The following is a 27,549-nucleotide window of genomic DNA, read 5'->3' on the forward strand; positions in this document are numbered from 1 at the left end:
ACCTTGTAATACCATTGCAGGAAAATAGCTGTATGCTCTATGCTGTAGCTGGAAAGTTGTAGGGAGGCTTGCCCCGTGTTTGATGCGTTGCAGCGTGGTGAGGTCTGGACGGTTCACTTGGATTTCCTAGTTTTTTACAGCTCCTTTCCGCCCATTCCTGAAATAATGTTGCCGCTCATGCAAAATGAATTTTTTAAAAAAGTTTCCACGTGAGTTCTTGTGCAAGGGTGAAACCCACAATAGTGCAAGGGTGCAACTCGTTTCTCATCTGCTTTCGGCTTTTGATTCTGATCGCGTTTGCTCATGTTTTTATAAGACTTTTTTTTTTTTTACACATTCACGCTGAGGATTTGCTAGCTCATTTGGCAGATCAAGGATCTGTTGATATGTAAAGCTGATGTTTTCTTTTCAATCAATCAATCAATCAATTCACCCCATTTCATTTCAGTGCTTCTGCTTGCCCAGAGGTGAAAGTTGTTACACCTTTGCACGAAGGCACTGAGATTTTTTTTTTTAAAGAGTCCATCACATCAGTGGTTCTCCGCCCCCTCCGTGACCCTATTGGCCGGAAATGGAGGGAGGAGGAGGAGGCAGTGAATGCAATCCCAGTGGAATATGGACACCCCCTGCCTGGAAAATCGGCTGCAGTGACGGGCAATATGGACAGCCGAAACCCTGTCACGTTCCGTGGAAAACTGCCTGAAAACCACTGCCCTCACGGTTCCAAACCGCTGCCTCATCCCGTTACACTTTGCCACACTTTAACCGTTTCACATCTCGTAGTCTGGAAAATGCCCAGGGTGTGGCGACAGCAGCAGCCCCCTCCTCTCCCCCCTTCAGACTTCTTCCTATCCCACAGTGTGGCCTGCCATCTGACATCCTTCTCCTTGTGTCTCTCTGTCCGTCTGCCCGCCCCGTGGGCTTGTCCGTGACCGTGTCTGGCTTTGCTGTCTCTTGCTGCTCTTCCCCAGGAGGAGGCTCAAGGGAGTGTCCCGAGATCGGAGCTGCTCGGGGGCAGGATGGGGGCTCAGATAGTGAAACGGGCCAGCCTGAAAAGGGGGAAGCAGTGAAACCCCTCACCCCTCGAGTGGCCTCCTTGGAGGTAAACACCCCTTTGTTCTTACCTACTGGCTGGGGACGGGGGGGGGGGCGTCACCTGGCTCAGCACACCTGCAGGCTTCCCCTCTGGGCCCTCCGCTGTGGGTTGCATCCCAAAGCCCCACAACCATCAAGCCTGCCCTCTTTCCATGGGCCCCACCCCATTGCCATCAGTCCCGTCTGTGACACAGAGATGAATGATGGAGCCCCAAGCGCTGCGTCCACAGTGCTGTTGTGAGCATCTTTGGGGGCGCATCTGTCTGGGCCCTAAGCCCAGTATTCCTTGACCAGGAGTGGATTGAGGGGGAATGGTGGGTCTCCACGATAAGATCGTCCCTTTCTGTAGAACAGCAAATGCACCCTTGGGGCGGGGGCCGCAGACGGGCCATGATGCAGAAGAGGGGGGTATTTGACCCTTCCCCCTCTGCTGTTTTCCCAGCCCAAATCACCCTACTCCAGAGTTCCTCTTTGTCCCACAGAACAGCATAAAACTTACAGATCTCTTTGTGGTTCTTGTATGTTTTGCACCACAGAGCAGACAGCAGCTGGTGTGTATCGGTGGGCCGGGGGGGGGGGCAGGATTTAGATCAGAGAAACAGCATGAGGAGGAAAGGGTTAAACACTCTCTTCCTCAACACTGCAGACCCATTCCGAAATGGGGGGGCCCTGCCTTAACCCTTTTTTAAAATGGGGGGGGGATGCTGTCACAGATCTCCCACTACTGCCTTGGGTTTGGCCCTAGAGGAGGGGTTTTCAGCCTCGGGTCCCCAGATGTTGGACTACAGATCCCATCATCCCCTGTTGTGATGGCCAACTGGAATGATGGGATTTGTCATCCGACATCATTTGGGTACTCTGATTTGAGACCCCCCTGCACTAACACCTCTTTAATCTAGTGACACCGTAAGCTGTCATATGACAGGGTTGCAGAAGAGTCAGTCTCTCCCCTGATGGCCTCCGGACCGGTTCATGTACATCCCTAGCAGATGGCACCCCCTCCCCTGGCAGGCCAACTGCTCTGACTGGCGCCTCTCCAAGGCCCCACGCAGAGGCCTTTCCACATCCTGCGGCTTGTGGTTATTTTCAGTGGCCGTGCCCAGGACTGCTTCTGGGAGCTTCTGCAGGCACCATGGGCGTGCCTGCCTCTGCGGCAGTGCCTGGAGCTGGGGCCCAGGATCCCTGAGGGAGGCTGCCTGGGGATGTGGCAGGAGAGCAGAGCTGCAGGATCCTGCTGTGCGTACTGAGGAGGGACTTATGTGTAGATAGTTCCTCCTGAGTGTGCTGCTACACACACACACACACACACACACACACACACACACACACACACACACATGCAGTGTCATCTAATCACATACACACTTTCTCTCACATACAAAAACACACATGCACACTCTTGCTCTCTCATACATGCGCGTTCACAAGCACACTCTTGCTCTCCCACATGCACATGCGCACTCTGGCTCTCTCACACATGCCCATGCTCTCTCACACATGCACATTCACAAGCACACTGTTGCTCTCTTACACACACATACACGCTCTTGCTCTCTCACACATGCACATTCACAAGCACACTCTTGCTCTCTCACACATGCACATTCACAAGCAAACTCTTGCTCTCACACATGCCCATGCTCTCTCTCATACACATTCACAAGCACACTCTTGCTCTCTCACACATTTACATGCACTCTTTCTCACACACATGCACACTCTTGCTCTCTCATACATGCACATGCTTACTTTTTCTCCCTCTCATTCACATGCACACTCTTGCACTTTTTCTCTTTCACACACAAGCCCACTTGTTCTCTCTCACATATGCCGTCACCCTTGCACATCCTTACACACACACACACACACCAACTCGTGTCTCTCTCTCTCCCTCTCTCTCCTCACTTGTCAGAGCTAGAGTACATAGTTCTGTAGGCAGAGTTCGAATTCCACTCCTTGACAGCCAGGACTGCTTCTGTGCCTCCCTGGACTGCACTGGGCCCCCTTTTCCCAGGCTGCCAAATTCCACCTAGGGCAACACGTGTGCATTTAATCACAGTGACATTCAGCAGTGGCTAACTTGCCCCATTCTTTTGGGAGAAGCTGCATCTGTCAGGTTTCTCCCTGTTTCCCACAATGATTAAAAGCACAAGAGTTCTGCCTGGGGTGAGAACTGGAGATCCTCGAAAGAGTCCTGTACTAGTGTCCTCAATTGTATAGCAGGGCTGAGTTTCAGCAGGTGTTGCTCCTTTTGGTCACTGTATGGAAGAGAAGCTGCACCTGCTGAGCTTCTGCCTGCCACACAGACCTGAAAGTTGCCCAGTGGAGGGTGCGTAGCTCCTGTCCCCCTTAGCTGCACAGTAGGAAGAAGTTCAGGAGGGACAGATTTTCTTACAGTTTGCAGTGACATGGCAGGAGAAACTGTCCCTGCCAGACTTCTCCCTTCCTATCCTTCTCCCTTCCTAGCGCTTCCAGATGGGTGGGGCATTGGCAGTGGCTTCCCTGTGGTCCATGTGCGTGCTTGTGTCACTGTCGGTCTGTGTTGCTGCCGGAGTTGCTCCTTCCTGTGCCCTGGGAGCCCAGAATCCAGATATTCAAGGTGGGGCCACCCTTGGAACGGCAAAGACCTGGAGGGCTTCTCTCTGCTCTTCCTTGCAGCAAAGAGTGAGGAGAGTGGCAATATGGGCAGAATCATCGGCTTCGGTGTTGCAAATGTTGCCATCCTTTACCCCACATGTAGGGAGGGACCTTTCCAGCAAAAATGTGGTTTTATATATTCTTGGCACCCAGCAGATGGTGCGAAGAATATAATACAACCTCCTTCCTGGTGTGGATTTCCAGTTGTATTTGTGATCGTTATCTGAACCAATGTTGGAATCGGAGCTCCCTGTAACAGGGATTTCCAGGTGTTGTTGACTACAACTCCCATAATCCACAGCCAAAGGCCATTGCAGCTGAGGGTGATGGGAGTTATAGTCAACAGCATCTGCGAATCCCAGTTACAGGGAACATGGGTTGGAATTTATCAGCATCTGGAAAAGGCTGAGAGATTGCTTCTGGTCCAGGGAGCGTCATGGCTGAGCAGGGATTTGAACTCTTGTCTGGATCCAACACTCCCATGATACCCTTCACTGTATGCTGCATGCAGCTGGGTAAGTTTAAAAGTTTTAGAAGTGGTAAAAGCACTTCTTTCACTAATAGGCCAAAATAATCCCTTGAGGGACAACGTGGTCTCCAAAAGCCTTTCCAGATAGCAGTGAATGGTGGGATGTGGAGAATTTTTGCACTCTATCCACGCTCTGAGCAGAAACCTCATGCAATTTTCGCATCACCACCTGCTGGCCTTACGCTGCACATTTGTCACAAAAGTAGTAATGAAAAAGGAGTTCCAGATGCTCTTGCATTCCAAGAAGACCCCACTCCTTTTTTGTTACTGCTTTTGGGGCAAATCTGCAGTGTAAGGTAGCACCAAGCAGGAACCTCTGAATTCCAGTTTAGGTGAAATTTGGTGGCAGTCTAAGGATCTGCAAAACACTCAGAATGTGTGTTCTATACACATTTTTTTGTCTTCTCCCACAGTTCCTCAGAAGTGTTGTGTAGCAGGGACCTTGCCTTGAATTTCGCTCCGAACGAAATTTGGGAGCCGTTCTAGATAAACTCCCCGATCCATGTGGCAGGCTGCCAGACGTAACTGCTCAACAAACGTACTTGTTCTATGCCATTTTAACTGTCATGGCTTCCCTTCCAAAGCATCCTGGGAATTATAGCCTGATTAGGGAGTGAGAACTCCCTTACAGAACTACAGTTCCCTGGGGAGAGGGCATGACCATTAAACTAACTCACACCTGTGGCCTAGGAGGTGTGAGGGCCCAAACCCTGATGCAAACCAATCCTTCTTAGACTTCTAACCTCTCTCCCTCTCTCTCCCTCTCCACCAGGTCTTCACCTCGACACCAACCCACTGACCTCCACCCCCCTTGTGCCCCCCACACGGCCAGGCGAGTGGAGTGGGAGGCTCACCGGGGCTGTCCACGATTCTTTAGGTTAATGGCATGATTTCCGTACGAGACCTAACTTTACTGCCCTATTCGCATGACCGACCGACTGCAGACGCATGAGCTACAGTTCTTTCTCCTGACTCAAAGCCTGGACCAGGAAACCGAGGAGGGGTGGGGATGCGGATGGTGCGTGGGGGGGGTTCCTCTCTGAAGCCCCTCCTCGACGCAGCGCCTCGGCCTCCTGACACAAGGAGGAAGCTGGACGGAGCTCATCTGCCATCCCACCCACTCCCACTCAGCCTCCCACCGGCTCTGTGCTTGGTTCTGCTACATCTGTCTCTGGCGCCTGAGTGTTTCCAGCATGAGCTTCCAGTTGAAGGGCTTTCCGCCTGGGAGACAGGAAGTGGCCGAGGGCTGCCCAGAACCTCCTCTTCCAGTAGTTCTCGCCGGTGGAACGCAGCCGGGCCTGGCCAGTTGCTCAACCTTGCGTGTACGATATGAACAGATACCTACTATGCAAACACAAATAGGGACGTTCGGCAGGATTGTATGGGCTCAGCTCCCCGAAAACCTCTGCGGGCCGCCAGCAGCTTGTGGCAGAGAGGCGGGAAGTCCTCGGATTGATTCGAGGCAGTGTAAGTCTCCCAGGCTCATCTCTCTTTCACACACACACACATACACACACCCCAGGGGAGTGGCTTAGGGGGGTGAGTCAAGGGATGGGGGGAGAAGGGCTAGTGCGTGAGCTTCTGCCAGTCCCACAAGTGTGCGCCAGGCACACTTTGCACCCAGCTCTCGGGACGCTTCTCGCAATTTGGCTCCGGGCCGGCCAAGCGCAGCTGCCCGCGCAGCTGCCCACGCCCGGCTCCGCCCAGCACAATCTGTCACTCAGGAGAGGTGCAGAGTTCCCTTGCGATCTGACCTGCACTTCTGCACCAGGGAGGACCTGGAGACGGGTCCCTGCACTCAGCACAGACACGGCACCTGCCGATATTTCCTGGACCACTCTACGCTGGGGAGTTGCAAGGTTCTCCCCACACCACACCCACTTCCCTGACAAAGAGTGGCAAGGGGAGAATGGTGCTCTCCAGGGGGGCTTCCCACCGGAGGGTGTGCCACCACAGCCACCCAGCTGTCCCTCAGTGCTTAGAGGGCCCTGCTTCCCCCCACTTCCCCAGTTAAACCGGAACCCCAGGGCACCTGCCTCGACACCCCTGTGTCCTTTCAGGTGGCGTCTGCTCTGGACTTCCCAAGAAAGATGGTACGTGCCCCAGGGAAGATGTGGGGGGGATGCTAGTTGGTCCCCACCCCACCCCTGTTCTGCTTCACTCTTTGGACCCAGAAGAGATCGCAAAGCAGCACCTGATGTCCGAGAGATGCACAAATGCGTTGACTTCCAGCCCTAGGGACTCTTGGCCTTCCTCTTCCGGAAGGTCCTACTGCAGTTATTAACTCACACACAGACACTCCAAGCAGCCCTGGGCAGTTGGCGCCGTCTGCTCTCAGGCTGGACAAGCTGGTATACCCTGATGCCAGCAAGAGCTGGAGGAAAGTGAAAGAGACCTGGAGGATGCCAGTGAAAGCTGGAGGGCAAGCCACTAGAATGGGCTGGTGCCATCCCAGAGAGAAGAGTTGTCCCGATACAAACACGCAGGGCACACAGCATCCGATCCCCTGAGACCCCCCCCGACCCCACAACACATGCCCTGTGCCACCATCACCCCCTCCTGCCCCACCAAATTGCTGACACAGCATCACCATAGAATCTAGCGTGGGCCTCCCCCCCATGCTTTGCCCCCCTCGTAGTGCATAGGAAAATGAGCTGTGAACTGCGCCCCCTCGCCTGCCTGCGGGGTGCTGCTTTGCCCGCTGATCGCTAGTAGGAGCTGTTGGGGAGGGCGATGCCTAGAGAATGCGGCCGTCTGCACTCTAGATGCTTTTTAGACGTTTTGAAATTACTTTCCGTTCCTTTTTTATCGTTATGGATACTTGGAGCCTTTTGGCTTCTCCTTGGTCTCCCTCCCACCCTCTCCCTCCATCCCACACCCCGATGTATAGACCATTCGCCCTTCTCCACCAGCTACCAGAATCCGACTTAATAAAGAAACCAACACGACTGTGTGCTGCTATTGCTTCTTATTTGGGGTGCGCCTTACTGTGGGCATCTTCCTGTGACTTCCAGCAGGCCAGTTAGTACATGATCCATCTGGGGGGTCGAAGGCTCACAGTGATTTTTGGCAAGGTCTGCACCCTTGGAAAAGATGGGAAATGGGTGATGGCATTGCACGTCTTTCTGTTTCCAGTGTGTTCTCATGCTTTGATTATCCCGGCCACATTTGCAAGGGTGTTTGGAAAGGTTTTTTTAAAGTTTAAATAACGCAAAAACTCTTTCAAAAATCAAATGTATCAATATTGTCAGAGGAATAGGAATGAAAATGGGCAGGAATGGAGAGTGTTCAACAATTTGTTCATTGTTACCCTGAACCAATTTAGGGACATAGGAAGCGGCCGTATAATGAGTCAGACCATTGGTCCATCTAGTAATGTCTACACAGACTGGCAGTGGCTTCTCCAAGGTTGCAAGCAGGAATCTCTCTTAGCCCTATCTTGGAGATGCTGCCAGGGAGGGAACTTGGAGCCTTATGCTCCATCCCCTGAGGGGAGTATCTTAAAGTGCTCACACATCAAGTCTCCCATATGCAACCAGGGCGGACCCTGCTTAGCTAAGGGGACAAGCCATGCTTGCTACCACAAGCCCAGCTCTCCTCTCCATGAACCCTTTCCTCTGTGCAAAAATGACTGCAATTTTACTCTGATGATTTGAGGGGTAAGGTTAAAGAAGGGGTGATGTAGCAGATTAAAGCCTTTGTCTCAGAGATGTTGTAGCAGGGAAATGACTTGACTACCAAGCCAGAGGTTGCTTTCCCTAAAACTCTTCGGTACCACCACCCCTCTTTATTACAGAGCTTGAACCTCCCTGGGCTTGGGGTGGAATCCCAGGGAAAACTCTTTATTTTGCTATTAGACAAGTACCAAAAACCTTCCACATGTAAGCTTACGTGGGATGAGAAAACTGATAGCTGCTGAATGCCTGAGGATGGGTTTGCACCACAGAAGCCCCCCACACACACTTTTTGCCCGAGTTAAAAACCCACTCAGAGAGGCTTGTGAAAAGAACAGAACTAAAAAAAAACCAAAACATTTATTCAGTTACACAGACTGCTTCCATCTGAGGTGTTCTAGCTTTCTTAGTTACACTCAAAATGCTTAGTAGATTACAAAAATAGGTTGTCTTAGGCACGCATAAATGTTTATAATGCTTTTTACAATACCCTAGTTGGGGTTGGGTATGGCTAGTGTTTCTTAGTTTAATTATGTTGCCAGTGAACAGTAAAAACAGTATCCTGAATATGCAAAACATGCACCAAAGAAACAGAAATTCGAACACAAAGTCTGACTAAACAAACTTTTCCCTAGACTAAATTTCCTGAAGCCAAAGCCCAGGCTTCCTTTTGCCTTGAACTCACCAACCTCCGGTTGAGATTCAAATCCCTGCAGTTCTATCTTCCAAGAGTGGCAGTCATCCTTCTGCAACCATCCTCCATGGCCACATGTCCTTCTCTTCTCTAACAGAGAACTGCCTTCTTCCTCCCAACAGCTCTCTAGGTCCCACCTAGAGAGTGCTGATTGGCTGAGCCCTGGAGTTCACCGGCCTGTCAGTCAGGACAGGGTTAACTTCCAGTTAACTCTTTAGTGGGGAGGGATGGCTGATTGCTACAGTTGATAACATGGAGAAAGCTGTGAGTGCCACTATGCTATCACCCATTTTCCATCTCTAGGGGGGCTCATGGACCAAGTAAGATGGAAACATTGAGGTAAAATGTCAGGAACTGGGAGTGCATGCTTCCGACGGGCATGGTGTCTGAAGCCACCCAACTCCAGTTCCTGTACCGCTTACCAAGTTCCCTTGAACTTTCACCTGAGTTTGTCTTGGTGACAAGTAGGTGGAGAATCCTGGGCAAAGCAAAGGTGAGGTGGAACCCAGTAAGCTGACACAAGAAACGGACCTGGGCAGGTTCAGTTATCACATCCCTCAGGAGCATGAAGTCCCAGTTCCCTACATTTTACTGAAATATGTCCATGTGACTGGCTTGCCGCCGGTCATGTGGAGCAGCCCTATATATCTATTTGTGCAGTCAAGACCAAGTTTGGGTAATAGGTAAGGGCACTTCCTGTGGTCACAGAGAGAGAAATGAGACATCAAATGAAAGCATTGATTTGCAGAAAACTAGTACTTTTGCATGTTTGCCTCTGTCCTCCCCCCAAATCCAATACACTCTACAAAACAGAAAAAGTTGGACGCTGGCTCCAGTTTTTGAAGGCTCCACCGAGCCGTTAGAACTCTGGCTGCAGGTGATTTGATCAAGCCGTCCCCACACACAGGCTCAGCTGCTGCGGTGCTGTGGAATGCTTGCAAACATTCCAACTGCTCAGCAGTGTAAGAAATTATCGCAGGGGAGGTCTAGGGCACGGGCATAGCTATAATTGAGCAGATGGGTTTGAAGAACCCAGACCCCACCCCCCACCCAGCTCCACCCTTCCCTATTTTCTTCATTAATTCTCTTACTCTGGGGGGACACCAGGAAGCGAGGCGAACATGGACCCCCCTCTCCCCTATCTCCACCCCTGGTCTAGGGAGAGATAGGGCTGTGTGCTGTGGTGATAGAAGGGTGTTAAGGGAGATGGCAGCATTCTGCAGTGATGGTCTGCTGTTTGAGACTGTGTGTGTGTGTGTGTGTAGTGGTATGTGAATGGCATGTGTGAATAATGTGTGCAAATGTGAATACTGTGTATAAGACAAAGGAATAGGGCTGCCCATGTGAGAATAAAAGGGTAATGGACATAGAAGTGATTACACCAAGAAACATATTCATGAATTTTTGTGAGTTTCCGATGGTAGTTTATTGAGTGCTCGCTAAGTACCTTTTAAAAAAGGAATTCAGGAAATTACATCTGATTAAACTGATGGAAAGCCTTCCAAGTGATAAAATGGTCAAGCCCAGAGAAGAACAATTCTTGCTAAAGGATCAACAGCATGGCTTCTGCATAGCTAGGGAACTCTTGCCTCATTAACCTTTTAGAGTTCTTTGAGGATGGCAATTAGAATTTGGATCAGGGTGACCATATTGGCACTGAATATTTGGGCTTTCAAAAAGATTTGGACAAGGCTCCTGAGTGAATGTAGCAGTCTTGGAACGAGAGGATGGTTAAGAGGATGGTCAGCAACTGGTTAAAGATCGAGAAGCAGAAAGTACTGGAGACTGTTCACAATGGAGAGAGGTCAGAAGCAGGGTCCCCTGAGGATCCGTCAACAAGGTGGCCAAGTTCGTAGATGATGCCAAATTATTCAGAATGCTGAAAACATTGACTGTGAAGAGCTTGTGAAGATATCACCGAACTGAAGGAAATGAGCAACAAACTGGTAAATGGTGTTCCAGTGTAAGTGCAGAGATCCACACTGGGACAAAAAGTCTTAATTTCAGATATGCACCCATGGGAACTGAACTGGTAGTGACAAACCAAGGGAGAGATCCTGAGTCATGGTGAAATTAAGACTGAAATTAAGCCCAATGAACACATCCACTCCATGTGCAACAGCTATGAAAAAGGCAAAGTCCATGCTAGGGGATGTTGGGGAAGGGGTTGAAATATGGCCAATATTGTAGTGCCAGCTTGAGTTGCTAGTATTGTTGGACTACAACTCCAAGCTTGCACATGCAGGAAGCCCTGATTTGGATCAGGACCACAGCAGAGAGTGGTTCACCCTGCCTTCCCACCACAAAGAAGGGGTTCCCACTATTTGCCCTTGAAACGAAAGCTCCCTTTGGAGAAATGAAACTCGCCCCCCGGCCAGGAACTAACAGCCCTTGTGCTAGGTGCTGATCTGGATGGGGACCATGACAGAGAGGTGGTGTCTCTACTCACCACCCCACGGTCTTGATGCATGTCTGCTATTTACAAGACAACAGAAGGCAAGCACAGCAGGGCCAATTATGTGAGTATATACCATGTTATATTGGGGCCCTCTGCCTCTTCTATTCAGTAGCAAGGTCTGATTCATGGAATGAATTGTTTCTGAAAACGTGCCTCTTATACAACCAGGAAAACCAGCAGCATTCTTCCTTCTGTGCAGTTCTTCAGACTAAACTAGTTATGCAGGAGCTGCCTGTAAGAGTCTCCCCGTGTTTTGTGTATTTTACAAAAATGAAAAGTAGCCCATGGGAGTCTGCAACTTTCAGAGGAGGACTGGCAGGGGAGAAAGGGTGAAGCAGCAGCTCTTTCCCACCCAGTGGTGGCCTTTTCATGAGGCATGGGGAGGTGGTTGCCTTGGGTGGTGATTTATTGTGGTGCCAGCAGGGCAGGAATATTCTCCCCGGCCACCTCATCTGCCTCCCTCTGCCATCCCCTGCCATCCAAGCAGTTCTTCACCACCACCACCACTGCCTCCTCTTCACTGCCGCTGCCTCCTCCCTGGCTTGCTGCTGGCCTGATAATGAAAAAGGGAGGAAGCAGGAAATGAAATGCAGAAAGGCGTTAGAGTACTGAAGACACTCCATAGTGCAGGGATAGGCAATGTGTGGCTCTCCCGATGCTGCTGAACTACAACTCCCATCACCCCAACCACAATTCTAGCTGGGGATGATGCGGGTTGTAGTTCAGCAACACCTGGAGTGCCACACATTGCCTACCCCTGTATAGGGGTATAGAAGGAAGAAGGCACATGAGCTGCATGCCGCGAGATGGAAGCAGTGAGTGCGTGTGCATATGCAGGCCCACATATGTAATCAAGCTGTTGAAAAGAAGGAAACCTGGTAGAGTTGTTTTAAACAAGGAACTGTTATCCTTTCTATTCTGAAGGAATCTTTATTGGCCTCTTAAACGTTAAAAGAGGCTATGGACCGGAACTTGTGTATGCATGTTTTGCAGTCCTCCTTAATAAAGGTATCTGGGGCCTGCAAATGCACACTAGGGATGTGCAAACAGGTTCGATGCTGAACCGGTTTGGTTCGACTCTTCACGGTTGAACTGAACCACCTCCTGTTCGCTCCGACCCCAAACCGAACCCCTCCCCCCGCTGCCACCGGCCAGTTCTGGGGGTTTGCGGGGTTTTTTAAATCCCCCCCCAAAAACTTACCCCCTCCAGGGGAGTTATCTGAGACTGTGGTGGTCAGCAGAGGTGCCCCCCCCTGCTGGTCTCCCTTAGTTGTTTGGCTTTTCTTCAACCCATTTTAGGGCCTTTCCCCCCAGAGTGGTGGCCATTTTCGAGGCCACAGTGCCTGTGCAATGGGCATCTGCATGGCCTGGCATGACCCATCGCACCAGGGGGAAAGGCCCCCAAATGGACTGAAGAAGAATGGCCGAACAACTAAGGGAGGCTAGCGGGGGGGGGGGGAGGAGGAACCTCCGTAGACCCCCATGCCACCTTGGATAACTCCCCCGGAGGGGCTAAGTTTGAATTTCAAATAAATAAATAAATAAATAAATGCTCACAAACCACACCCTCAGACCTAACCGAACCAGGCGGTGGGGAGATATGAGGGGGTGCCAGACTGAACTGGCCTGGTCCGAGTCTGGTTCGGATTCCAACCGAACTGGACCAGCCAGTTCCGTGCACACCCCTAATGCACATGCCTATGCAGGCCCCAAGCAGGGTCTTGGGCCAGGACTGCTCCCCAGCTCTTTAGCTACTGTGTGCAATCTCCAAGGTGGTTTTTCAGGAGCACTTTCCGGCGGAGTGGGGAAGCTCCCAAGTCTAAAGGAACAACTTCCAAAACCCTTTGCAAGCCAACCTCTCCCTGCAATTCTCCTCCCACCCTCGCTTGAAAGAAACCAGGGCCGTCCCAAGGCTTCCTGGTGCCCTAGGCAAACTTTGGCTTTGGCGTTCCTCCCACTGCCAAGAAGTGCAGAGCCCTGGCTTTAACTTGAGTCACGCAGGCTGCTTATTGACGGGGTCGAATGATTAGCCCACACTAGTTTGAGGATGAAATGAGACTGTGGGAGAGAGTTCCCCAGTCTATTACGCGGGCTAAATTCCAGGGATGAAAAGATGCTGCTGTTGACTTGGAAAACCAGTTCGAGGCCATTTCTTTCTGGAAATGAACACCATTCATTTGGCAGGCAATTCATATTCAAGAGAAGGAGTGCAGCGTGTGAGATTCGCTGTTTATTGGGGGCTGAGGATGAGCAAAGAAGCAGCGTGTGTATTTTGGGGTGCAGAATGTTCAGGCCCTTTGGGGAGAAGGGTGCAGGATTACATCTTACGTGTGTGCATGACTTCAGGGGTGCAAGACAAGAGGGAGAGAGAGAATAATGGGCAGTGCTATATTCTGGCACTGTTTATGTGTCCCCAAGAACTGGGGCCCTAGGCGACTGCCTAAGTCTGACTAGCCAATGGGCTGACCCTGACCATCTCAGTTCAAAATAGACACCACCATTTTTGGGTCTCCCTCCCTCCCTCCATCAATGGGACAAACTGACTATATGTGGGAGCTCCTTTAACAGACCTCTGATGTCTTTTCACTTCCCTCAAAACTGCCCACAGGAGGTGAGATTTGGGTTGGGGAGCTGAACCCTTTCTCCTTCTGCTGTATCCCTGGCGAAATCACACAGGCACACGCACACACACACACACACACGGCATGATGGCACCCTGAAATGCTGTGCATGTATACATTAAGCCCGAGGGCCCGCCGGAGTGCAAAAGGGCATCTCCCCTGCCTGCGCATGGACATGGGTTTTTCTTCTGCCCAGGCCTCTTGCAAAGAGATGTAAACCACAGAATACTGTGGCAGTTCTCTTCTGCATCTCCCACTACCACCCAGAGGGCTTGTGCAGGAGGGACCTGGGTCAGATCCAGGTGCCCCTTCAAGGTACCAAAGCCCAAGGCCACCTCCGCATCTTGGCTTCACAGAGAAGCCATCTCCAGCTGAGGTCTTTCTGTTGCTCTCGCTCTTATCCAGAGTCCCTTGACTATACAGCTGCAGTGTTGCACTCCCTTGCGTGCTCTCTCCCTCGCTCTCTCGCACACATGCATACATGCATGCGCACTCCTCCTCCATAATCCATAATCCATCACACCCCCAAGGCAACGGCAGGCTGTCTCTTCCTCTCTCCCTGCCTGCCCCCCCAGCATTATCCAAGCGTTCAGGTCTTGGTGTTGACCGTCGATCTCTCAAAGGGTAATTTGTTTGAGAACAGCCAATCAGGTCCTGCCCTTGGCCAGGCCAATGAGAGCCAGGGGACCCAGCCTGCCAGCCAATCAAGGCCTGGTATTCTAATAAGCCCCATCCTTTATCTGAGGAAATGTTGCTTCTCTTGAAGTTAAACTTGGTGGCCAGCCCCGTCTTGGCTTCAGGGTCTCTGGACGCATGTGGGGCACCAGGCAGCACCCCATGGACTTGAGCGACCGGGTGCTTTGGCCAGCAGCTCTGCTTTGAGGCCCCCTGCTGCTTTGGCACTGGCCAAAGTGCTGGCAAGCCAGGCTGGCAAGAGGGGGCCCCCGGGGTCTCCGTAGGATGGCACGGGCCCTGGGCTGTGCACCCCTGGAAGCCTAGAAGCTGCGTGGTGGACCACCCGTCCTTGCCAGGCTTTCTTCCCAGTGAGCAACAGAAGCATGGATGCCAACCTACAGGGGACGTTCCTGCTCAACAACCCTCCGCTCCCCGCTTTCTCGGAGGTGAAGGCCCCCATGTGCCAGTACTCCATGCAGAATTCCTTCTACAAGCTCAGCCCGCCCGGGCTCAGCGCCCAGCTGGCCGCAGGCACCCCACACGGCATCAGCGACATCCTCAGCCGGCCGGTGGCACCTGCGAACAGCAGCCTCCTCTCCGGCTACCCCCCAGTGGGTGGCTTCAACGGACTGGGCACCCAGAGTCTTTATTACGGATCCCAAGTGGGGAACTTCTCCAAGGCAGGGAGCGAATACACGGCCAGGGCCAGGAGCTGTTGGGGAGACACGGGCCAGGAGTGGCATGGAGGCCGGCCGTGTGGCAACCGTGAGTAGCAAATCGGGCGCGGGGCGGCTGTAGTGTGGGGCGAGTTGCTGTGTATCTCGTAGGCGGCAAGGAGAGGGCCCTGTCGGGAAGGCCCATGGGCTTGGGGGGTGAGGAGGGGGACTGTGGCTCCGAAGTGAGCCTGGTGTCAATGCCAGGGACTCAGCCCCGGAATCCGTGAAGTGGCTTCTAGTTATTCACCGTTGCCCCCATGCATGCACATGGCACCTTCTAGAGCAACAGAAACAGGCTCCCTGCTGCAGGTCACGCTTGCAATCTAGAATCTGACAGTGGAGCTGCCCAAGCAGAGAATGTGCAGTTAGGTGTCCTTTGTGGAGTGAGGACTAAGAGGTCAAGTCAAGCTTTTCATGGAAGAAGGGATTATTGGGGAGGGATTTGAAATTGGCGGGGGCGGTGGGGGGGAGAAGAAGCCGTGGATTATGTAGTGTTATACGGCACCATTGTTGTGCAGAGCATTTTAATCACAGAAGCAGGGGAATGAAGTGCAAGTCCCTGCCCCGAGGCCCTTACAATTGTGTGTGTGTGTGTGTGTGTGTGTGTGTGTGTGTGTGTGTGTGACAAAGGCAGAACAGGAAATGTTAAGCACCAGACAGATGTCTTTGCGCAGACCTTTGGCCACTGCTGAGTAAGCCAGCTGCCCCTTCACATTTCCAAGACTGACTTCTCCCTGAATTCTCAAGACTCTCTTTTGTTTTGAAAAGAAAAGAAAAAAAGGGAAAGGGGGTGGGTGGGAGTAACTTGTCCTCTAAGATGTGGCTCAGAAAGGTGCAGGATTTCTGAGCCAAGGGAGCGAGTGTTCCACACACACGAACAGAGGAGACACACACCCCACCACCTCTGCACTTCTTTTCCTAGGCAAAGGGAGTGGTTTTCGCAGTTGAGCAAAGTTTCTCCTCGGCTGCCACAAAAGTGCCCCTTGGAATGACTGGCACCAGGGAGTTGGGTGCTCTTGATATGGGGCTCAATAAAGAGGTGTGTGCATGGGACAAAGTGGCGCCCGGCGTGGGGTGGGCACAGACGGCATGGCAGTGGCCCAAGAAGAGACTGGGTTTTAGTCTGTGACACTTGGAGGAAGGAGTTGTATCCAGGAGGAGAGCTGGTCCTGTGGAAGCAAGCATGGATCGTTCCCTTTGCATTTGAATGGGAGACTATATGTGAGCACTGTAAGATGTTCCCCTCAGGGGATAGAGCTTTTCTGGGAATAGGGTTGCCATATTCTTGCTTTCCAAATCTGGGCACCTAATTTGCATATTATGGAAATTGCATATTATGTAAATTGGCTTGAAAATAATTTTTGAGCAGAATCATAACTGCATGTTTTGCTCCATAACTCCAGTTCTACAAGGGCTAGAGCTTAGCTTAGCTTTTTTTTTTTTTTTTTGGTGCATCTGGGTGAGCTAAGCAAGCTGAGTGAGATGCTTAAAATCCAGGTAAAACCCAGAATTCCGACGGGCACGGCAGCTCTATCTGGGAAGAGCACCTGCATGCTTGCAGAAGATTCCAAGTTGCATGCAGAAGGTTCCAAGCATCTCGAAGCTGAGAGAGATTCCTGCCGGCAACCTTGAAGAAGCTGCTGCCAGTCTGTGTAGACAATACTGAGCTACATGGACCAATGGTCAGACTTGGTTAGGCAGCTTCCTGTGTTCCTATGACTCCTTTCTCCAAGCAGTGGAACTGAGTCCACATCCTCAATTGCTTTTGTTGCTTTTCCCTCTGATTCAGCCCATGCCAGATTCCCATCATGGGGACTTTACTGGGAGGGAGAGGATATCTCGTGACTGTACATCTCCAGGTTGGGGTATAAGCAAGGGGGAGGATGCCCTCTCCCACCACCAAGAGGTCCAAAAGGGGGCCAGTGGCCACCTTTGCTGCCTGCTCTGGTGCTTTTAAGCAGCAGCCAGACACAGAAATGTAACAGGTTAAACTTCTTGCTGTTCCTCATGGGGTTAAGTGGAGCAAAGAAGTCCAGCTGTGAAAGTACTTTGGGTTTGGCTCATGGGAATGGCACAAGAGGAACATAGGAACATAGGAAACTACTATATACTGAGTCAGACCATTGGTCTATCTAGCTCAATATTGTCTTCACAGACTGGCAGTGGCTTCTCCAAGGTTGCAGGCAGGAATCTCTCTCAGCCCTATCTTGGAGATGTTGCCAGGGAGGGAACCTGAAACCTTCTGCTCTTCCCAGAGCGGCTTCATCCCATGAGGGAAATATCTTGCATTGCTTACACATCAAGTCTCCCATTCATATGCAACCGGGGCAGACCCTGCTTAGCTATGGGGACAAGTCATGCTTGCTACCACAAGACCATGCCAAACGGCCTCCCCACTGTCACCATAAGGTCCTACTGAGCATGGCATTGGTTGGGGGGGGACGACGACTGCTGACTCCCCTCCCACCTTACACCCTACCTGGTGGAGAGCCTGCAGGTAGTTTATCTGCAGGGAACATACTTGGAGGAGGAGGGGCCCCGATCCAGTCCTCAGCACAGTGATCTTCACCATTTCACAATCGGGGGCCAGTTGGGAAGAAAATCTTCCCTGCGAGAGCCATTTCCCACTGTGCTGACCTCCCCCCCCCCCGCCCCCACCTTGACTGCTGGGCAAAGTGCAGCACTGCATGGTTTTTTTTCTACACACAACGCCAAGAGGACTGTGCAGAGTATCCAGCTGTGACCGAAGCATCACCGAGGCCCCAATAAATTGTCGGGGTGGGGTGGCAACACTTGGACTGGTGGAGTCTGTCACTGGCCTTCCCATGAAGAACACGGCCTTAGCCTCCTCCGTTTAAAAGATCGGGTCATAGGAAGGAACATAGGGAGCTGCCATACGCTGAGTCAGAGCATGGGTCCATCTAATTCAGTATTGTCTGCACTGACTGGCAGCGGCTTCTCCAAGGTTGCAGGCAGGAATCGCTTAAAGCCCTAACTGGAGATGCCAGGGAGGGAACTTGGAACCTAGATGCTCTTCCCACAGCGGCTCCATCCTCTGAGAGGAATATCTTACAGTGCTCACACTTCTAGTCTCCCATTCATATGCAACCAGGGCGGACCCTGCTTAGCTAAGGGGACCAGTCATGCTTGCTACCACAAGACCAGCTTTCTTCCTAAAAATGGCAAGGCTGAAGTGGAAGATAGGAATGTAGGAAGCTGCCATATACTGAGTCAGACCATAGGTCCATCTTGCTCAGTATTGTCTACCTAGACTGGCAGCAGATTCTCCAAGGTTTCAGGCAGGAATCTCTCTCAGCCCTATCTTGGAGATGCTGCCAGGGAGGGAACTTGGAACCTTCTGCTCTTCCCAGAGTGGCTCCATCCCCCGAGGGGAATACCTTACAGTGCTCACACTTCTAGTCTCCCATTCATATGCAACCAGGGCAGACCCTGCTTAGCTAAGGGGACAAGTCATGCTTACTATCACAAGACCAGATCTCCTCATTGTCACTGGGGCCATCAGGGATGGCAAAAGTCCTGTGGAGCTGCTGCCAGTCAGAGCAGAGCCTATTCGTCTAGCTGGACCAACTGCCTGACACAGCGCAGGAGAGCTTCCTACATCCCCCCCAGCCCTCTTTCCCCTCACTAGCTGGGCTGGGGGGGAAGTGCCAAGGGTGTCAGGGCAGGAGAAGTAAGAGGGGAACAGCCCCGTCCCCTCACCCACAAGCCCCTTTTGCCCAGCTCCCTGCTCTCACATAATCAGCAATGCAGAGGGGGTAGGCAGCAATCTGATACACCATCTTCCCAGGTGATCCTTTCTTGCATCATACAAACTCTGTAGGTAGCTGTGTTAGTGGTCCATGTGCTGCTGGGGGAAAGCCAAAAGCCACAGTAGACTAGTGCATGCAGGGGCCCACTAAAATGTCACCAGTTGTGAGCGAACGTTCAGGTTCTCCAGAATGCTTATTTGGGCTGCACTTGGGGCACGGCTAAAGCCGGGGTGGCCCTTTCATGAGGCAAGTTGAGGCTGTCAGCTCAGGGGGCGGATTACTGGCATGCCAGCTGGGGAGCAAGCTGGGCCCCCATTGCTGCCGCTTTAGTGGCTCCTTGGGACCCACCTGACCCCCGCAAGCTTTGCCAGGAGCCGAGCGCCTCTCCTCACCTGCCGCGCAAAGCTTGCCAGCAGTGCAAGGAGAGGAGAGGAGGCTGCTGGCAACTATCCCGACGCGTTGCCCTCTGTGCTGCTTTCAAAATGGGCAAGGATTGGTTTTTAAAAGGGGGCTGCCCCCCACCCACCCCCTCCAGAGGCCTGGAACTCAGCAGCCTTGCTTTTCAGCCCCAGGCTCCACAACTCCTGTTCCTGGTCTTCAGATGTGGGGTAGGAGACATGATTAGCATAGGAACACAGGAAGCTGCCATATACTGAGTCAGACCCTTGGTCTATCTAGCTCAGTATTGTCTACACAGACTGGCAGTGGCTTCTCCAAGGCTGCAGGCAGGAATCTCTCTCAGCCCGATCTTGGAGATGCTGCCGGGGAGGGAACTTGGAAACTTCTGCTCTTCTGCTCTGGGAGCGGCTCCATCCCCTAAGGGGAATATCTTACAGTGCTCACACATCAAGTCTCCTATTCATATGCAACCAGGGCAGGCCCTGCTTTGCTTAGGGGACAGTCATGCTTGCTACCACAAGACCAGCTCTCCCCTCTTATTAGGGACCAGTAGAGAATCAGGTAGTAGATGCGTTTTCCCAGTTTTAATTTCCCCTGACATGCTTTGTTAGTAACTGTTTTGAATTTGTATTTTTAAAAATTGTTTATTTTTTTTATTTATTTACAATATTTATATTCCACTCGCAACAGTAAAAAATAATAAACAACAAATAAAGCATCGCATAGAATAAAATCCATTAAAAGAAACCAATTTTTTAAAAAATCAATCCATTTATAATTAAAAGAGTTTAAAAGGCTCTCCTAACAGGTGGGTTCTGAAAGATCTGTTTTAATAACCCCGAGGGAGAGAGCACAGCCAAGTCCTTCTTTATTTCAAAGCTCTGCTAACTGCAAGGGCTTGCCTCCCCTCTGGGTCCCCCCCACCGTCACTCAATTCCTGTGTGTTGAAGCTTCCCCACTTCATGCTGCCCTCCAAAGGGCAGGGCCATTAGGGAAAGGAGACAACCCAAGTGGAGGATCCGTCACATGGAGGATGTTGCTCTTCTTCTCTCATCAGCAGTGCTTGGTGTTGGAGAAGCCGTCTGGGAGCGACTTTTCTGTGGCTTTGTCCCACAGTGCAGCTGTAACATTTAAAGGCGAGAATGCTGCGAGTCACAAGTAGGCCCCATCCCATGCTGATCCTGTGCCAATGTGCCTCCTCAGCCTAATAATAATAATAATAATTAAAATTCGATTTCTATACCGCCCTTCCAAAAATGGCTCAGGGTGGTTTACACAGAAAACTTAGAGCTAGGCCATGGGATGAAGCTGTATGAGCCTCTCTCATATCATTTATTTTATTTTTATTTATTTATTATATTATATTTCTATACTGCCCAAAACTTGCATCTCTGGGCAGTTTACAATAAAAATCATTTAAAATATCAAATCAATTAACAAATAAAATCCTTTAAAACATTTTTTTAAGAACATCTAAACGTTTAAAACCCAGTATTAATTTTTTCAAAAACTATAAATCGAATTAAAAGCCTGGGTGAATAAGTGTGTCTTTTAAAAAGTTGTCCCAGTGGATGGGGACAGAGTTGAAGCTCTGTGGCAGAGCATTCGCTATGCATGCAGAAGGCCCCAGGTTCGATTCCTAGCACCTCCTCCAGGTAGGGCTCAAAAAGACCCCTGCCTGAAACCCTTGGAGACCCACTGCCAGCCCATGTAGGAGATACTGAGCTGGGCAGACCAGGGATCTGACTCTAGAAGGCAGCATCATATGTATAAAGGGCATTGTGTGCCCAGGGCCGTAGCAAAGTTGGAGTGGGCCCAGAGACAAGATTTTTAAATGCCCCCCCACCCACACACACTGAAGCTCAGCTCATGAAGTAAAGAAATCTTAAATGGGGCTGAATAGTGGTAACAAAAAGCAGAGTAAAATTTATAACCTATGTGCCACAACAGAACATCATCCTAAATTATTTTTTTAAAGGTTTTGTAAATTGTGGACGATTTATTTATTTATTTATTTATTTATTTGATTTCTCTACCGCCAAGATTTCTCCCTGTCCCCAAAGGACTCACAATTGAAAACGAAACATAAGACAGACACCAGCAACAGTCACTGGAGGTCCTGTGCTGGGGGTGGATAGGGCCAGTTACTCTCCCCCTGCTAAATAAAGAGAATCACTACGTTAAAAGATGCCTCTTTGCCAAGTTAGCAGGGGTTTAGGGTTAGGGTTAGTAGTACCATTTAAGGGTACTAGAGAAAGAAATGCTGTTCTGGAAGCTAAAGGTCTTAACACTCACATCAGTTTCGGAGAATGAACACAACTGAAGGAAGCCCGGGCGGGTGCACAGCTGGGGGAATCAGTCATGTGACTTGCCTCTAGGGGGACCCCAAGGCAGTGGGCCCCCAGACAACTGTCTCCCCTTGCTCTATTATAGTTATGCCCCTGAGAGTGCCATTGAGTCGGTGTCGACTCCTGGTGACCACAGAGCCCTGTGACTGTCTTTGGTAGAATACAGAAGGGGGTTACCATTGCCTCCTTCCACGCAGTATGAGATGATGCCTTCCAGCATCTTACTATATCGCTGCTACCCAATACAGGTGTTTCCCATAGTCTGGGGAGCATACCAGCAGGAATACGAACCAGCTACCTCTGGCTTGATAATCAAGTCATTTCCCTGTTGCGTAGCTAAAGTGTGTGGTTTTCAGGATGGCATGGAGCTGGGAAAAGATAACAGTCCAGTGCTATGGAGCAGATCCAAACTGCCATAACACAGCTGCTATTAACACTTTAAAAAAAAACCCACAGGATTTTTTATTCATAGAACTCCTATCCCATGTTTAATATTTTCGTCTTAAGAAAGGGATTCTTTGGACCAAAGCATCTCCTCCTCAGCTTGGAGGGAACCTTGGAGGAAAGGTTTTTCTCACCAAGGTGCTCAGGGCATTGTGTCTCAATTGCCCACCGACCCAACATCCCACCAACCCACCCACCCACTTGCAACATCCTTGTCAGGCTGATTTGACTGGCCAGGAAAGTCTGGCCCAAGAGAGGGACTTAGGAAGCGGCCTTCTACCGAGTCAGACCCTTGGTCATAGGAAGCTGCCATAGACTGAGTCAAACCATTGGTCTATCTAGCTCAGAATTGTCTACACAGAATGGCAGCGGCTTCTCCCAGGTTTCAGGCAGGAGTCTTTCTCAACCCTACCTTGGAGAAGCTGCCAGGGAGGGAACCTGGAACCTCAATGCTCTTCCCAGAGCGGCTCCATCCCCTGAGGGGAATATCTTATAATACTCACACTTCTAGTCTCCCTTTCATATGCAACCAGGGTGGACCCTGCTTAGCTAAGGGGACAAGTCATGCTTGCTACCACAAGATCAGCTTTCTACCATCTAGCTCAGTATTGTCTTCACAGACTGGCGGCAGTTTCTCCAAGTTTACAGGCAGGAGTCTCTCTCAGCCCTATCAGGAGATGGTGCCATGGAGGGAACTTGGAACCTTCTGCATGCAAGCGGGCAGGTGCTTTTCCCAGAGCAGCTCCATCTGCTAAGGGGAATATCTTGCTCACGATTATTATTATTATTATTATTATTATTAACATTTATATCCCGCTCTTCCTCCAAGGAGCCCAGAGTGGTGTACTACATACTTGAGTTTCTCTTTCACAACAACCCTGTGAAGTAGGTTAGGCTGAGAGAGAAGTGACTGGCCCAGATTCACCCATCTAGTTTTATGGCTGAATGGGGATTTGAACTCGGGTCTCCCTCGTCCTAGTCCAGCACTCTAACCACTACACCAGCGTAGTCTCTCATTCAAATGCAAACCACGGTGGCCCTGCTTAGCAAAGGCTCTAGGCATGCTCCCTACCACAACACCAACTTTCCTCCCATAGATCACTTAGCGAGATCCAGGGCTGAGTGAGGATTTCAACCTGAGACTCCGTAGGCTTTGTCCTACTAGCCACTCTACCACACTGCCTCGAATGGTATAGCCTCTTCGGGCACCCCTCTTGTAGGGCAGGCAATGGGTTGGTCTGTGAGAGGGATCATCCTCTCCAGCAGAAGGGCTTGGAAGACTAGCTAGTTCTGCGGGTCGCTGCTTCCACGGATGCCCAAGTGCTGGTCAGTAACCCCGCTGCTGCTCTCCTTCCCACAGCCACCGGGCACGTGGGCGACAGCCTACACAAGAAGAAGCACACCCGGCCCACCTTCACAGGCCACCAGATCTTTGCACTGGAGAAAACCTTTGAGCAGACCAAATACTTGGCCGGGCCAGAACGGGCACGGTTGGCATATTCCCTTGGCATGAGCGAATCCCAGGTGAAGGTGAGTTTTCCCATCCCCTGACATGGCCAGCCTTGGGAGCTGGCATGGCAAAGCGAGGGAATCAGTGGCCGCACCCACAGACTTCATGTCTGTGGGTGCGTCCAGCTGTTGGGTAGGGGTCGGCGAGTCGAAACCTTGAGTCAAGGTAAAGGAAAGTGTGCTATCGAGTTGGTGTCGAGTCGGTGTCAACTCCTGGCGACCACAGAGCCCTGTGGTTGTCTTTGGCAGAATATAGGAGTGGTTGGCCATTGCCATCTCCCGTCAAGTATGAGATGATGCCTTTCAGTATCTTCCTATAGTGCTGCTGCCCAGTATAGGTGTTTCCCATAGTCTGGGAGACATATCCGTGGGGATTCAAACCAGCAACCTCTGGATTTCGAGTCAAGTCATAGTCAAAGGCAGCCCTCAAAAAGGGTTGCCCAGTCTCAAAGCTGCAATTGGGGCTAAAGAGTGCTCTGGAGACGGGGCATCAAGGCAGACCACTTTAAGAGATGGGAGTGAGATGCTGGACCACCATCCCTTCCCCTGATCTCAGATTGACCCTCCCGAAAAGCCAGTTTCTGACCAGGGCTGTGGGGACATAGTAGGGATCTCTTTGCCTGCAAGGGTGGTCTGGAATGTGCAGAGATACTCGAGGAGGCTGTTGCATGTGAGCAATAAATACATTGGGAGGGAGCTGGTCTTGTAGTGGCAAGCAGGAATTGTCCCCTTTGCTAAGCAGGGTCCATCCTGGGTTGCATTTCAATGGGAGACTACATGTGTGACCACTGTAAGATATTCCCCGTAGGGGATGGGGCCACTCTGGGAAGAGCACCTGTGTGCTTGCATGCAGAAAGTTCCAAGTTCCTTTCCTGGCATCTCCACGATAGGGCTGAGAGAGACTCCTGCCTACAGCCTTGGAGAAGCCGCTGCCAGCCTCGTAGCTGTAGCATTCAGTCAGTCAATACTTGCTTTCAATCTTTGACTAGGTGACTAGCATTTAAATTTTGTGTGTGCATATATACACCTATACATTATATATACACATAAAAATATGAATTTCAGTGTTCCTGATAGGGAACACTAGGACCAGGGGTCATCCCATGAAAGTGACTGCCCAGAAATTTTGGACCAACAAAATTGTGAGAGAAGGAGAAAAATTTCTCTTTGTCCACTCTCTCTAAAGGTAAAGTTGTGCTGTCAAGTTGGTGTCGACTCCTGGCGACCACAGAACCATGTGGTTTCATTTGGTAGACTACAGGAGGGGTTTACCATTGCCTCCTCCCTTGCAGTATGAGATGACGTCTTTCCACATCTTCCTATATCGCTGCTGCCCGAGATAGGTGTTTCTCATAGTCTGGGAAACATACCAGTGGGGATTTGAACCGGCAACCTCTTGCTCCCTAGGCAAGTTACTTCCATGCTGCACCATCCATGCATAATTTTATAGACCTCTGTCATGTCTCCCTGTAGTCAGCTCTTTTCCAAACCACAGAGCCCCAGATGCTGTAGCCTTGCCTCATAAGGAAGGTGCTCCAGGCCTTCTGGGTAAATACTTTCCGTAAATACCTATATAAGGACCCTTAATATTTTTATGAGTTTCCAAGTGACCAGAAAAAACAATACGTCTGGTTTGACCTGCTCTTGTCAACAATAAGTTAACTAGAGCTAGATTAGCAGAAAATGGCAGGTGAAGGTTGCCATAGCTTGGAGATAAGCTGCTATTATTATTATTATTATTATTATTATTATTATTATTATTAATTCAATTTCTATACTGCCCTTCCAAAAATGGCTCAGGGCGGTTTACACAGAGAAATAATAAATAAATAAGATGGATCCCTGTCCCCAAAGGGCTCACAATCTAAAAAGAAGCATAAGATAGACACCAGCAACAGTCACTGGAGGGGTATTGTGCTGGGGGTGGATAGGGCCAGTTGCTCTCCTCCTGCTAAATAAAGAGAATCACCACGTTAAAAGGTGCCTCTTTGCCGGGTTAGCAGGGGGGAATTAACAGCCCAGGAATTGTCCCTCGGCCCATCACTTTTAAGAGAGGCTCAAGGTTGACTCAGCCTTCCATCCTTCCAAGGTCGGTAAAATGAGTACCCAGAATGTTGGGGGCAATATGCTAAATCATTGTAAACCGCTTAGAGAGCTCCGGCTATAGAGCGGTATATAAATGTAAGTGCTATTGCTAAGTGCTATTTGCCACTAGAGAGAAACCTCCCAAACTGACCTCTGCATTAATCATTTCCCTCTGGGAAGAAGTGGAAACCCCTCACCACAAGTAGGATTGCCAGCTTTTCTTCCTCTTGTGTCTTGAATAACTGTGCCACAAACAGAAATCCAGCTGGTGCAGCGATCAGGGGAAACACCACCAGCTGTGTCATAAAAGGATTAAAGCATAGAAGGCCCTGCCAGGAGAAGAGTTGGCAACCTTAACCCGAAGGCACCCTCTTGTTCTGTGCATTCCTGACTGCCTGCATCCCACCCCCCTCCTTCCCAGGTGTGGTTCCAGAACCGACGCACCAAGTGGAGGAAGAAGAGTGCCCTGGAGCCATCGTCGTCCTCCCCCCGAGCAGGGTCTGGACCAGGTGAGCGCTCCGTCTCGGATGAGGATGATGAGTACAACAAGCCCTTGGACCCAGACTCGGATGACGAGAAGATCCGCCTCCTGCTACGCAAGCATCGGGCAGCCTTCTCCGTTCTAGGCTTGGGCTCCCACAATGGCTGAGGCATCCTTAGCTGATAGGGAAAACGCCTGCAGCCCAGAGCGGACAGAGGCTGGATCCAGCAAGCTGGGCTTGAGGGGTTCATGTGGAGGGTGGGGTGGGGAGGGCTGAGACGGCCTGGGTCCCTTGAGAGGCCCTCCCCTAATGGAGGAAGAACAACAGATAGGGATCGGGGTTGTCAGCTCCAGACTCTAATCAGACTGGTGGTCACCTTCATAACTGCATGCAGGACTTAAGGTGAAGATGGAACATTTTAACAGCAGCCACCGCAGGTCCTTCTCATCTGGGGTGATGCTTCACACACACACACACACACATATATGTAAGTTAAATGCTGGGTCAGCTTCCCTCACTCATGGTTGAGGTTTGTCATCTGCATTCTCTTAAACTGGCATATAGATGTTAATATTTATGTAGTTTCATCCTTTGCTGTAAATTAAAAAAAATGCAAATATTTTGAAACCAGTTGTTTAAATAGCTCCGGGGAGGAGGGAACATTTGTTGGTGACAGTATGGGCACCGGCCAGTAGGCACCTTTCACAACCAACTTTCCTTGAACACAACTAGGGCTCTTTCAGAGTTCAGTTTGAGAGAGGAGACAGAGTGGAGGCACTTACCATCCTTGCTGCTCTTAAAATGCTGTGCTGGTCTTTACTTTTAATTTAAGGCAAGGTGGCTCACAAGGTCTGTGCCTCAGCACACTGTCTTCTGGGCCAGGGCTCAGCTTTGGAACTTCCAAAGCAGTCATCAAGAAAGAAGTGCCACTGGATTCCAGAATGCATTTCATTTGCCACAGTCACAACCTCTCCACCCCAAGTCCGGGATAAACAGGTGGGAATTGGAGTTTCACCTAGATGTAGCAGACCCTATTAAAAAAGAGTTGCATGTACATACTCAAAGAGCTGCAAGTTGCGGACCCTGGACTGTGGCCCCAATCCAAATTCTACTCCCTCCCCCAACTGCTTTTTGAAGACATATATTATGATGAGAGAGCGATCACAGAGGTTTGATGTAATTTATATTTTGGCTCCTGCAATCCTAATGATACTTAAAGTTAAAGTACATCCCATTGATATTGATGGGACTTACTTCTGAGTAAACATGTATTCTATAGCAGCTCACTTAAATGTGGGTTACATATTAGGATGGAGCAGTGAGGCAAAAGTAGAACTGACTGTTGAAGCTCTGTCACTTGAGGTTGGCGTTGAGGGCTGATCGGTCACAGCTATTTGGAGTGTGTTTGCGTGT

General features: G+C 50.6%; 2 protein-coding genes across 9 annotated transcripts in view; both read left to right on the top strand.

The window, feature by feature from the left end:
• Nucleotides 1-7,209, top strand: part of ANK1 (ankyrin 1) — a 223,849-nt gene extending 216,640 nt beyond the window's left edge. For 7 of the 8 annotated variants that reach the window (XM_053269374.1, XM_053269375.1, XM_053269376.1 and 4 more), the window contains 2 exons: nucleotides 972-1,102; nucleotides 5,034-7,209. In XM_053269374.1, coding sequence (XP_053125349.1) covers nucleotides 972-1,070 — 99 coding nt within the window. In that variant the 3' untranslated portion in view covers nucleotides 1,071-1,102; nucleotides 5,034-7,209. The remainder of the gene's footprint in view (nucleotides 1-971; nucleotides 1,103-5,033) is intronic. The other variant, XM_053269378.1, reaches the window with a different exon arrangement.
• Nucleotides 7,210-14,488: 7,279 nt separating this feature from the next.
• On the top strand, nucleotides 14,489-26,737 carry NKX6-3 (NK6 homeobox 3). The gene is made up of 3 exons (XM_053270131.1): nucleotides 14,489-15,148; nucleotides 23,421-23,590; nucleotides 26,076-26,737. The coding sequence occupies exons 1-3, from the start codon at nucleotides 14,767-14,769 to the stop codon at nucleotides 26,301-26,303; spliced, it is 780 nt and encodes a 259-aa protein (XP_053126106.1). The 5' UTR covers nucleotides 14,489-14,766; the 3' UTR covers nucleotides 26,304-26,737.
• The last annotated feature ends 812 nt before the right edge of the window (nucleotides 26,738-27,549 follow it).

The sequence above is a fragment of the Hemicordylus capensis genome, chromosome 8, assembly GCF_027244095.1.
Source record: "Hemicordylus capensis ecotype Gifberg chromosome 8, rHemCap1.1.pri, whole genome shotgun sequence".
Lineage (NCBI taxonomy): Eukaryota > Metazoa > Chordata > Lepidosauria > Squamata > Cordylidae > Hemicordylus > Hemicordylus capensis.